Genomic DNA, 13,554 nt, shown 5'->3' on the forward strand with positions numbered 1-13,554 from the left:
GAAGGGCCCACGGTAGTCACAAAAGATTATATGTAGGCAAATACTGACTAAAGATTAGCTTTACATTATTTGTTTAAATTAAACATTTCTGCTTCTGTTTTCATCAGTGACACACAGTTGGAATTCAAACCAAGCACTGTGAACCAAGGAGTCAGTGCTAAGAATGGAAAGAATTCTTATGACAAAGGCATCTGCTGTATAAGTGGAAGAGAGCCATATTGTTGTTAAGAATTAGGGAGGGGGAAGACAAAAATAGAGTAGACCACTGTGTAAATGCTCTTCCCATCTCTTTATCATTTTCTCTGATTTTAAACTTTACCTATGGGAGATGATGGTTTACTGTGAATTGTCTCTGTTCTTAGCCTTGTTGTCTTGGCTTCCAGATTTGGAAGCTAGCTGTGCCACTGATGAAGCCAGAAGCCAAAGCATTTAGCTAAATAATTTTAAGCTTATCTCTGTCTTGTTTAGCCATATAAACTCATTGTTTTGTTATTTCTGGTAACAGATTGTGGAGTTCCATCCCTCTTAAGAACACAGACAAAATAATTAAAAAACACATTTAAAAGTGGTGAAAAATACATTGTTCAATGTCTGTTTAATTTCTTCCTGAATGAGTTATTTTGTACCATTTCAGTGGAACCTATTTCTATAAAGAAAAAAAAATATCATTGGAACCTTCGTTATATAAAGAAAAAAATACCACTTGAACCTATTTCTGTAAAGGAAAAAAATCAATATATTGGAAATGAATGCTCTTTACTTCCAAGTAAATATGTTTCAAAATGGATAGTATGTTTCCAAAATCAGCTTTTTGCTATGGCTGTTTTGAACCACACTTCCTTCAGGGTAAATTTTTGAAGCAATACAAGAGATGAACATGCCCAAATCCTGTTATTTGTTAATGGGATTTATATGCATAATTCCTGTGCATCACTTTGAAAATTTACCCCTTTTTGTCAACATCCACTGGTAATGGTAAGATTGCTACACTGCTGTAAGCTTCCCTAGAGCAGATTATTTGGGCTAGGAACACTTTGTTATATTTTAGAAGATTACTTGTGAGCCAGCATCACACACCAGCCATTTTAAGAAATGAGAAGGCCTATAGGCCAGAAACAATTGTAAAATAACAATAATTTAATAAGGTGCCTGTCCTCAAGCTAATTTTTTGTGTTCATATTTCAGCACTTATAGATATAGCTCTAATTGTTTGCTTTTCATCCTTTCTTTTAATTTTATTTCTTGCTCAACATTTTTAATAGGATTTTTATATACAGCAAGTGGAGAGGAGGCTGTCACGCATGGAGGGGGAGCTTAACACAGATGAGAGACAAGTTTTAGAAGAAAAAGTTGCAGAACTTTCAAAATTAGCAGATGAAAAGACACAGGCATACAGTACTTTGCAAGCACAGCAGAAGAAACTTCAGGTAACATAACTTCTATATCACAGGAAGTTGTCAAGTTTTCTTGTACTTATTTTGGTGTTTAGGGAATAGTATAATGTTCCATCATCAAATCTAGGCTTTTTTGGCCTTGGCCAATATATGGATAGAAGTTTGCCAGGAAATCCCACGTATATACTTCTTATCATCTTGAAAGAAGGAGGGGGTACAATTGTAACATAAAATAAATGAAAGTGAGATGAGATGGTAGTTTGGCCTGTCAGTGTCCTATGCCTACTCCTAAAAGCCTAGAAGTTAAATCATAAGACAGCATTCTTGACTAAACTATTTTAACTTTTCTGGCAATAAAACTTTTTCTTTCTTTCTTTCTTTCTTTCTTTCTTTCTTTCTTTTTAGAATGACATTCATTTTATCATGTTGGCTATGAATAAGACTGGAGAAGAAATGGCTGGTTTGACTACCAGAGTAGATGAGCTAAACCTTTTCACTGACAAATCAGAGAAGTTACTGAAAAAAGCCAAAGCAGATAAGCAGGTATGGTGATAGTTTTTCCAAGCTGAAGTATGAATATTGTAAATAAATACATGATGAAAACATTATGGTCTCGCACAAGCACTTGGGTTTTTTGTACTATCAAGGGTTTTGCACATCAGTCACTGTATCTCTATTCTGAGAAATCAAGTGAGTGAACACTTGCAAATCAGAGATTACATTTGATAAGATGTAGTGCTAAACATTATTCTTGTTCTGATGATTGAAGGATTTGATGATTGAAGATAATCTCCTGAAGCTGGAGCTGAAACGTGTCAGAGATACATTGTACAGTAAGGCAGAAAAAGTCCTCTCCCTTGAAAAACAAAAGCAACAGTTAAAGGCAGCAATGGAGCAAAGAATTGCAGAAATCAAAGTTCACAAGGCAATGATTGAGACACAGATAAGGGTAGTAGAACAGGAGCGTCAAACTCTGAGGTAATTACTGCATGTACTGGATGAAACTGTGAGTGGATTTCTCTTTTCAAGAGTATGTCCAAGACTGAAGAAATCTATTACAATTACAAGGACCAAGTTCATTCTTACCACTTCTCCTGACCTAGGAAACTGGCTGTTTGCATACAGGTAGTACAAAAAAACTGGTAATCCATTTCTGGCTGTCTTGTCTTGCTGAGCTGATTTTCTATTCTATCAATGGTTTAGATTTGTTCTTTGGAACAGCAGTCAACAGTTTTAACTATTTATGTATTTATTTATTTCATTTTTATGTCGCCCTTCATTTAAGAAGCTGAGAGGGGGGCCATTTTATCTTCAGAATATCTGAAATGAATTAGAGGGCCATGATTACCTGAGAAGTTTCATGGTTAAACTGGAATTTGAACCTGATTTTCCCCAGACTCATTCATCATTCTACTATACCACAGTGCAAGCACTGGTAACATTTGCTTTACCTATGCAGTTTTCCCAATTGGCTATTGGAAATTGCTTTAGTGAGCTTTGCCTAAATTAATGACAGGAATCTCCTCATACAGGAGCACGACAGAAACAGGGACTTATTTTCAGCAGTTATTCTCCACCAGTGTTCAACTATGAGGAGCCTGATTTCCTGTTGGGCAGAAATGGGTCCAAGCAATTCTTGCTAATAAAATACAGATGCAGAAAGAGGAACCACAAAGGCCTGTTTTGTACAACTCTTAAGTAAATGTGAAATAAGAATCTTTGTGCAGCGAGTGGTTAAACCCAACTGGGAAATGAGCACTCAACTGGCGGGTTTGGCAGCTATTTCTTCCCGCCTTCCTCTTCCCCCCACAGCCCATGCAATAGGAAATTAGAGTGATTTAGTGAGACTGGAGCTTAACCCCTCACCAAGCAGGCAGACTCCGTGTTTTTCTTTGATAATTACATGACTAATTGGCACTTGCATATAATTTGATTTGGGGTTGTTTCCTGCTGTTGCTTATTCTCTTCTAGCCATGGCAATATTAAGATACAATCAGCAGGGGGCAGCTTTTGCAGCTGTCAGACTGAAATACCAACCCTTTAAATATTTGGGTACGGTTCCTTGGATGGCTGCTCCCCTTGATGCAGGAATTTGTAATGTAATGTTATATTTGTCTCCCTCAGTGTAGAACTTAAGAAGAGTTTTGAATAGGGGAAGACTAGGCATCCAAAGTGTCTGGCCTAAATAGAATGTATCGGAAGTGCTGGCAGACATAAAGATAGCACATTCATCACTATTATTGAGGTCCACAAACCATCTTATTGGAAGCAATAGTTTCTCCAAGGGTGCATCTGTGCATGTGGCTTTTTACAAGGTCTATGATCAATAATTGTACAAGAGCTGCAGTTATTGGTACAGACTGGACCTTGTGCCATAATCTGTCACGTGGTATTCTTGTTTAATATTTGGCAATCACAGGAAGATAAAAGAAAGGGGGAGAGATCCCAGAAAACCTGTCATTATCCTACAGGAAGCCTTATGGTTCTGCAAAAGAGACTCCAAGGAACACACTCTAAAGGTCTCTTTTCACATTAGTTATAGCATTATGATATCATTTTAACTTCCATGGCTGCATCTTAATGAATCTTCAGATTTGTAAGATTCAGTAGGATGCAGGCATGGCAGTTAGATTTGTACCATAATGCTATGGTGAGGCACTAGAGCTCTCTGTCAGAGAGTTCTAAATATCTTATGATATTACAGATCTCGGGATTCTGTAGCCCCGGTAGATAACATGGTATCAAAGTGCTGTATTGTGTAGTGTGAATGAGACTTTAGCACTACTCTAAATTTCTACAACTAATATACATACACTTCATAGGAACAAAAGGAGAGGCCTCATACTAACTCAAACCTTAAATCCATCCAGTGTTGCCAAATGTGATTGGTAGTAGCTTTTCGGGGTTTTTGGGAGGATATTGTCCTTGTCCTGCCTGAAAATCTGTAGCATTACCTAGTGGTTTCTCATCCAGATACTTACCATGACCAACTTTGATTAACTTCTGAAAGCAGATAGGATTGGATATGACTGGGGGAGATGGTTAACAGCTATTACATTGTAGTAGGTGGAAATAAGTGACAGGTAACTTAGCTTACAGCCCTATTCCCAACCCTTTAAATTTAGTGGATGACAGCTAATATTGTCCCCACTGCAGCTAATACTTGTATTATTAGCAAAAGCCATCTCATATAGAGAATTATAATGAGTGTGATTTTTTAAAATTCCTCCTTTTGAACCAGCTTTGAGTTTCATGAGCGACTGAGCAAAATTGAGAAACTGAAGGGAAGATATGAAATTATTACTGTTGTAATGATGCCCCCAGAAGGAGAAGAAGAGAAAACTCATACTTATTATGTCATCAAGGTAAGCAGCTGCCTCACGTGCGGCTCAATTTCATGAGACCTCTGTAGAATTATCCTGTTTTTATCTCTACTTAGCCTCTAGTCTTTTAACCCACCCATCCTAAGCCATGTTTTACTGTTATTTTGCTTTCATCCAGTGCATGACTTTTTATTTTCATCTTTGCACTTTCTTGCTCTCCCATATTAGTAACAGTTATGGTTTGTTCAAGGGAATTGGGCTGTGTGCTAGTTTTCATTATATATTCCTAACCCTGAATTATTACTATCACTTTTGTGACAGTACCTCAAAAATCACAATACCTCTTTTAAAGTAAACAATATACATGGAGAGTTCTGAACCTCATGTCAGAGAGCTTCATAATTGTAAGAAAGTGAAAATAGCTACAAGCAATTTTAAGATTGGAAAGAGGGCAGGGAAGGGATGCCCCAGAGGTAAAAATTGCAGTATAATATTTGGCTTGATGAAGTAGAGGAAACTTACTTTATTTCCGTTCATAATACTCATCCCTTTCTTATACTTGATTGAGTAATAAATATCTAGGTGAAAGATGTTCTCAGACCATAGTGATTTGGTTATTCACCTTAAGATTTTGAATTCCATTTTTATTTTCTTTCAAGGCTGCCCAGGAAAAGGAGGATCTTCAGCGTGAAGGAGACACACTGGATGCTAAGATCCAGCAAGCTGAGAAAGAATGTGTTGCCCTGGAAAATACTTTGCATGTACTTAATAACTGCAATAGCAACTACCGAGACTCATTCAAGAACATCACAAAGAAAAGTAAGCAAGGTGTAGCTGTGTGTACATAACACAGAGGTTTAAGGCAGAAGAGCAAAAGAAGGAGGGATAGGGCTATGCTTGCTAACTGAAAATTGAAACGAGGTTTGCACGGCAAATTGGGATAGATAGATGCAATGAACTGGACCACAGTTCACATCCCTGCTCAGTTATGAGGCTCACTATATGGCACTGGTTACATTATTATTATTACAATCATCACTTACATCACAGGGCTATTGCAAGGATACATAAAGATTTGTTGAAATAAATGCAGAATAGGAAAGGAAAGGAAGAAAGAGGTAGTATGAGGTAAGATATTGGTTCATATCTAAATCCTTCGATATATAAAGAGACCATGAATATAATTGTTAAATGGGTGAAACACAAAGTAAAAACTGTAAGGCTTCTTTGCCATTTCCAGAGTTCAGCAGAATTGCTTGATTAAATTAAGCAGATTCATTCCTCATCTATGGCTTCTTTTGCCCAACTGTACTTGAACTGTAAGTTATGTCATGTGCTATGGTCAAGATGTTGGACATAATACATACAGAGGTTGCCTTTGAAGATTTATCAGGGGCACTGCACAAAACATAGCTGCTAGATTACTAACTACGGCCAGATATCGGGAATTAACATCACCTTTATTTAAATAACTCTGCTGATCAATGTTTTTGCACTCAGAGGAATGGGAGGGCCACAACTTCTGATTATCCTGATGTGTAACCTGTACACAGGACAAGAGGCTGCTGTCAGTTAAGAATAGGGAGAAACAGAATGGTTCCCAATAGACAAAGGGGTCAGGCAAGATTGTACGCTATCACCCTATTTATTCAACCTATATGCAAAAAATATAATATGCAGAGTTAGCTTGGACTCAGATGCAGGAGGAGTGAAGATAGGAAGAAGGAACATTAACCGCCCAAGATATGCAGGTGGCACAATACTACTAGCAGAAACAAAGACCTGGAGCAATTACTGAAGGTAGTCAAGGAGGAAAGTGCCAAAGTTGGATTAATGCTGAATATTAAGAAAACAAAAATAATGACCACAGAAAAGCTACAAAAAAATATACTAGATAACAAGAAAATTGAAATAGTCAAAGAGTTCCCATATCTTGAATCAAGTATTGATTAGCACAGAGACTGCAGTCAAGAAATCTGAAGATTAGAATTGGGTAGGGCAGCTATGAAATAACTGGACAAAATCATCAAATGTAAAGACATAACTCTGAACACTGAAGTGTCCAAGCCATTGTATTCCCCATCACCATGTATGGATGTGAGTGCCAGACAGTAAAAAGAGTTGCTAGGAAGAAAATAAACTCATTTGAAATGTGGTGCTGGAGAAAAGTACTGAGAATACCATGGATGGCCAAGAAGATAATCAAATGGGTTCTAGAACAGATCAAGCCTGAACTATCTCTGGAAGACAAGATGATTAAACTGAGGCTGTTGTACTTTGACATCATGAGGAAAAATGAGTAATTAGAAAAGACAATGATGCTAGGAAAAGCAGAGAGAAGTAGAAAGATGAAGACCACATGCCAGATGGCTAGACTCAAACGAGGACATGGGCCTGGGTCTATAGCACCTGAGTAGAGAGTCTGAGGACATTGGATCTTGGAGATGTCTCATCCACAGGGTCACTGAGTCAAAGGGCAGTTAACAACAACAGCAATCTGCTGATCAGTATGTCATTCTTGTGATGGCAGGTGGAGCAATCCATTCCATGGCATTTTTACCCCATGTGCCAAGTGACTATGCAGGAGTCCAGGTTGTAAGTTCTTTTGCACTTATTTCCGTTGAGACTCAGTGTTTTCATTGTGACCTATAAAATCATTATGGCTTGGGAACTAGCAGCGCCATGTTCTACCACACAAGTCTGTCCAAACTTATCTATAATGGCTTGCCAGGGTGTTCCCTCCCTGTTTAAGGTGAAGTGATGGTGTGTGTGTTGTTGGGAGCAGTAGCAGAGAAGACAGAAGAGCCTCCAAATGTAAACCAGTTTATTATTTATTCATTTCAAATGTTTTAATACTGTTTTTCTGACAGAGCTGCCCAAACTTTAGACAGCTAATTTAAAACTAATCTAAAAAAACAATAGCCTTGACTTGATATGGTCCACCAAATGCTTGCTGAGGAAGCAGGATCTGGGGAAATACTTGGCAGGTGGGACTTCAAATGTTCACTTTTGGCAACACAGTTCCTTCCATTAACTTTTGTAGCATCATGGCTGCATAATAAAGCAATAATGTTTTAAGTGTAGAAGGCAAGTTTACTTGCTGGGGAGGATGATTTTGACATATCAAACAAAAAGAATCAGCAGATACAGCAATATCTGGAAAACAGTAGACTAAATTCCTCCCCATCTATTTATACAGGATTATTAAAATCTCCTTAGACAGAGCACCTGTATTAACTTTTGCTCCCTCTGCTGGTTCTGTTATTTGTGTGTGTGTGTGTGTGTACTATATCAGCTTCATTAAATTGTGGGGAATCCTTGAAAGACTGAGAAATCAGGCAGTTTTAAAAGGCAAATTTGTATTTTAAAAAAAGGATTTTAAAACAAGTTCTTGAGCTTTGTATACATACTAAATCCCTACACCACAGCTGATCACTGGCATGTTACATCAGCATTGGCATGTAGACACTTGTGTAGCCCAGAATATTGTATCACGTAATCAGCAATCAGATTAATTCAGTGTACTGGATAACACCTTCTGCAGAAATGATATTAGAGGGATTATTGTGGAGCAGATAACTTTGTTTCAAAATTTATCTTTTTTTTTTTTTGTCATGTTGGAAGTGGGTCACAGAGCCACCCTGTTCAACCTCCAACACTAAATGAAAATATTTTGGTAGGTGAAGAATATGAAGAAAAGATTAAACTGGAAGAAGAGAAAAGAGCTGCTGCTGAAAAATACAGATACAAGAGAAGACAGATTAAGGAACTTGAGGAGGATATCCAGGTAGGGGCTTCTGAGTGTCACTCATTCTGAAGGCAATTCTATATTTGCTGTTGTCATTTCTGACTTAGGGGTCCTTAAGGCAAACCTTTAATGGGGGTTTTGTTGGTAAGATTTGTTCAGAGGGGTTTTACCATTGTCTTCCTCTGTGGCTGAGAGAGTATTACTTGCCCAAGGTCACCCAATGAGTTTCCATGGCTGAGTGGAGATTTGAACTGTGGTTTCCAAAGTTGTGGTCCAGTGTTCAAAACACTACACCATGCTGCCTCCCCAGACTTAATTTCTCAAGGGCCATTGCCATAACTACTCACTGTTTTTTACAATGAAGAAACATACATGCTTTAATGCGAGCTTCCTCTTAATCCAACCTAATCAAACAGGATATGACAGAGCCATAAATCTTTCAACTACAGTATAACAATACAGAAATGGGCATGTATACTGTGTATTGTTCACTTCACTGTTAAGATTTGTTTTTTAAAAATTGCTTTAAAAACAGGTTTATGTATGAATGTATACATTTATTTTTTCAGACCATGCAGGTTAATCTTGATACTCTCTTGAAAGATGAGACTCTCTACAGAGAAAAGATAGCAGAGAGAAAAACAATTGTTCAACGGTTATCCAAAGAGGTAGATGATCAGCAGCCAAAACTAGAAAGAGTCACAAAACAGGTTGGTTAAAACCATTATGGAGCAACAGGTTCAGCTTTGTTTAGCATACAATAAAATAATAGAATTGAAGTTCAACATTAGCCCTAAGTAAATGGGCAAGATAGCATGGGCAGTCTGTGCTCTCCCGACCCAGGTCGGTCCATGAGCTGGCGCAGTTAAGGGCAAGTGTTTACATGCCTGCCCAACACCGCACCATGGACCCCCTACTGATGTGCACCCTGAACCTGCCTCACCATCGCATCTGGTGAGAAGACATCCATTGTGGCCTGTCAGGGTGGAAATATGCCCCCTGAATACACCCACATGGCCACACCTGGGTGAGGCATACAGGGTGATGGTGAGACATACGAGGCATGTGGGGCCGTCCAGTCTGCCAGCTGTCACAGCAGAGTTTCCTAGACACTCTGTGACAAACAGCTGGTCTTTTTAGAATGGGTTAAGGCACCTTTTGGCCAGGATCAGACCAGATCCATGTCTAGTCTGCTGTGGCCAATGGCTTGCATCATACAGATAAGCCAACATGAAGCTGGGGGAGCACAGGCCGTTTGGCCCATGCCTACAGGCCCATTGTCAGTTATTGTGAAAATATCTACAGTACAAAATTTTTGTTAACTTAAATACTAGTTGTTGCCTTAGCATCTACAGTATTAAGCAACATTTCTAACTGTTATGTTTCAAAAGGTTGCTCGATTAACAAGAGAGATCCGAGCATTAAAGAAAACTGATTCCAAAACACAAGAAGAACAAGACATTGATCTTCGTGCACTGAAAGACTTCACTAAATCCATTGACAAAATGCTACTTGATCTTTTGGAAGCAAATCCAGATTTAAACACAGGCTTTCAGAGATACTTTGAACAGGTATTATTTTTCATGCTGACTCAATTTTTCTTGTTCGTAATTTCCTCCTTACACTGCATTTGGCCATATTCTAAATATTCCCCAAGCTGTGGTTCTCTGTGATGAACTATAACCCCCAACTTTCTCAGTCAGCCTGAGGAAGGTTGTACTAAGCCTTTTATCAAAGTAATGAGAATGAGCTGTAGGGACTTGTTCAGTTTATGGGCTCTACCCTTCCACTCTGGTGTTTATATTTTAGAAATGCTTTGTTTTTGCTTGGTAGTAGTGCAAATGAGATGATTTCAACTACTGTATAGTTAACGAAGCTGTTTGTTTCCACTATCCATAGTAAAGATTAACCATAAAGGGTTCAGTTATAATGCAAAGCTGTGAGCAACCTAGAACTGCAGCTTCCAATTTTTCAGCCATGTCAGAAAATTAGGTCAGAAGCAGGGAAATGCCTGGCCTGCACAGGCATGATAATCTGTATTATGCTAAACTATATGCCTCTTTTATATTACTGCCTGGCCCAATACAAAATCAATGTGTTTGTTTCTATCCATTTATGCCCTGCTATGTACCTGTACTCCCCCCCCCCTTTTTTTTTTTAGGCTTCCATACCATTTCCAACATCTTCCTGCTCTCGTCTTAGTCTTCGATCATCTACACAGAGCTCATCATCTTCAAGCACGTAAGTACCCTGGTATAAATAGGTTTATAATTACACTAATTCCTCCACATTTGCAGCTTAGACTTTTGCAGCTTTATTTTATTAATGTGTTCTCTGTAGATTTTATTAATGTGTTCTCTGTAGGAATATCAAGGTCCTCCAGTGCAACTCCATGGTCAGCTTTAACCAAAAGTCACACTGAAGGACCTAGCGATTGCTCCACTAAGCATTTGTAGCTCCTCCAGTGGTTCCTAGTAAGCTTGTGCCACATGTCAAGATCTGTACCTGGTACTTCCTGATTGATCTTTTTTGGACATTCTGCAGTACAGTGTATACAGAGCCCTCTCAATTAGTATAGCTGCTGAATCACTATTCCTTGATGAGCTTGCAATCCAAACATGCAGTGTGAGACTTGCAAATAAGTAACTTTGTAGATTGTTCTCATGAGAAAGAACCTGCTATATTTTCCAAGTAGGAGGGGTTGTCTGCCCTATTGGCCTTATTTGGGATTTCAAAAGGTAGGCAGTGGAATAGTTGTTCCAGAGTAATTTTGTACCAACCTTTGGCCATACCTCTCCAACACTTTCGCTTTCTTTTCCACAGCAATGAAATACAGGTTCATAAATGTATACCTTATAGTCTTCTAAAGATAGGTCGCTTAGAACCTAAGGCTCATTTCAAGAAGCATTACATTTGGAAAGACTGATGATGGGATTTGTCAAAACTAGGTTTCATTCATTTACTGTAAAAATGAATTGGGGGACTTAGCTTTGACATTTTCTTTTTGTTTTCTAGGTCTGCTAAGAGTTCAGTGTCATCATCCAATCAACCACAAGTTAAAGTTGTATCTCTGACTCTGGATCCCAAGCTTAGTCTTTCGGATACTCCCTCTCCATGTCCTCGAAGCCAGAGCAGTATCTCTGCATCCTCTCGCAGCAGAAGTCCCACTTAAGTGTTGCATTAAAGGGAATTTAAGAGATAAAATATAGCTGCATTTGTAGGAGTTCCTAAACAGGAACATATTATCTCTTTGGTAGTTTGTAGTTACTCACTTTTGGTGATATTCAGTAAATTGGATTATTGGTAAATAGAATAAACATTTAACAAAAATCTTAATGTCATGATTAAATATGTTCATTTTTTAGTAGTAGAATTAGAGCCCTTGTTAGCATGGCTGGTGAACCACTAGCATGGTGCAGTGATTTGAGCATTGGACTATGACTCTGGAGACCAGGATTCGAATCCCCACTTGACTGGGTGACCTTGAGAAAGTCATGCTTTCTCAGCCTTTGTGGAAGGCAATGGCAAGACCCCCTGTGAAATCTTGCCAGGAAAACCCTATGATAGGTATGCTTTAGGGTTCAAAATGACTTGAAGGCAAACAAGTCAAAAGCTAGCTATATGTTTTTGAAAATCTGTAAAATTAATTAGCTTTTAAAGTAACACATATTATAACAATGGTCAGTATGAAACATTCCCTTCTTGTCACATTTAAAATGTATGTATTTAAAGCATATCTATCAATAAAGCCAGGAATGGTAGAAAGTAATAGAAAGAGAGGAAGCCCAAACACCAGATGGCTAGACTCAATCAGGGAAGTCACAGGCCTGAGCTTGCAGAAACTGAGCCGAGCATGAGGGCCTGGAGATGTCTTATCCATGGGAACGCTGTGAGTCGGGGTTGACTGGAAAGCAGTTAACAACAAATCTTACAAAGAATGGGTGTGTGCATCTTCAGCTGAACAAATGCTAAAGATGTAAAAATCTGCGCTCTCTCTCTCTGTGTGTGTGTGTGTTAATGACTGAGAGCATACCCAGGGGATAATTTACAAGGAATTTTCTAACTGCTGCTGTTTGTCCTAAGTATGGATCAAGGCAATACCTCAATTCTCCCCACTTTTAAAAATCTTGAAAGCTGGATTTCAACCATAGAAACAACCTGGTGCATTTACATGTTCCTGGGTACTACTCCTTTGACAGAAGTTTTGATACCAGAGGTAGAAATGGTATGAAAAAAATAGGGATAGATTCCTATACCAAAAAAAAAAAAAAAAAAAAAAAGAGCAGTACAACATATTTCAGATTAAACTATATGTGGATTGTTTTCAAAAATTGTTCAAGCAGCATCAAGGAGCCAAATGGGTCCAAAATGAATTTTGTTTTCCCATCCCTGTTAAGTAGAATAATGAGTCAAGAACATTGGAAAACCTTCGGGCTCATGAAGGGAGAAAATATTCTCTGGAATTTTGATATAACTAGCAATAAAGTAAATAATGTGAAATGTTCTCTATCTCCCCTGCACCAAAGATGAAGAGCCTTTAACTTATTTGAATGTTTCTATATTGACATACACAAAATGATGCTAGCATAGTTTGGAAACATAATTCAGTAAATGCTGTTCAGAGAGAGGCAAAGGCAAGCGTTTCTAAACGGTGAACTCTTAACATGATTTGTTTTCAGTAAATGGTATCAGCCAGAGTGGTGTAGTGGTTTGATCATTTGACTATGAATCTGGAGACCAGGGTTCAAAACCACACTTGCCCATAGAAACCCAGTGGGTGACCTTAGGCAAGTCACACATTCTTAGCCTCAGAGGAACTCAAAGGCAAAACAAATCTCGCCAAGAAAACTTGATGATAGTTTTGTCTTAGAGACAACCTAAGCTGGAAATAACTTGAAGGCATACAAGAACAACAACAAAATGATATTAGATGAATTTTTTAAAAAGATCTAATTAGGACTAAATCGTTATTGTTATCCAACTTGTAAATCCAATCACTCATCTTGTTTTTCACTCTAGGTATAATAACCAGTTCAAAGCATTTTAGATGTTAATACATTTTGATATAGCTTAGCCCAATCACCTTTCT

The 13,554-nt window shown here is 38.2% G+C and overlaps 1 protein-coding gene across 1 annotated transcript in view; it reads left to right on the forward strand.

Annotated features, from left to right (window-relative positions):
- Window positions 1-12,143, forward strand: part of LOC149317982 (coiled-coil domain-containing protein 39-like) — a 34,708-nt gene extending 22,565 nt beyond the window's left edge. Inside the window, exons 11-20 of the mRNA XM_089508775.1 lie at window positions 1,263-1,427; window positions 1,800-1,937; window positions 2,164-2,372; window positions 4,636-4,759; window positions 5,377-5,536; window positions 8,398-8,504; window positions 9,035-9,175; window positions 9,857-10,036; window positions 10,627-10,706; window positions 11,481-12,143. Coding sequence (XP_089364901.1) covers window positions 1,263-1,427; window positions 1,800-1,937; window positions 2,164-2,372; window positions 4,636-4,759; window positions 5,377-5,536; window positions 8,398-8,504; window positions 9,035-9,175; window positions 9,857-10,036; window positions 10,627-10,706; window positions 11,481-11,637 — 1,461 coding nt within the window. The 3' untranslated portion in view covers window positions 11,638-12,143. The remainder of the gene's footprint in view (window positions 1-1,262; window positions 1,428-1,799; window positions 1,938-2,163; window positions 2,373-4,635; window positions 4,760-5,376; window positions 5,537-8,397; window positions 8,505-9,034; window positions 9,176-9,856; window positions 10,037-10,626; window positions 10,707-11,480) is intronic.
- Window positions 12,144-13,554: the final 1,411 nt, after the last annotated feature.

Source organism: Sceloporus occidentalis, unplaced genomic scaffold, assembly GCF_023333645.1.
Source record: "Sceloporus occidentalis isolate IW3139 unplaced genomic scaffold, rSceOcc1.0.p SCAF_2, whole genome shotgun sequence".
NCBI classification, from domain to species: Eukaryota; Metazoa; Chordata; class Lepidosauria; order Squamata; family Phrynosomatidae; genus Sceloporus; species Sceloporus occidentalis.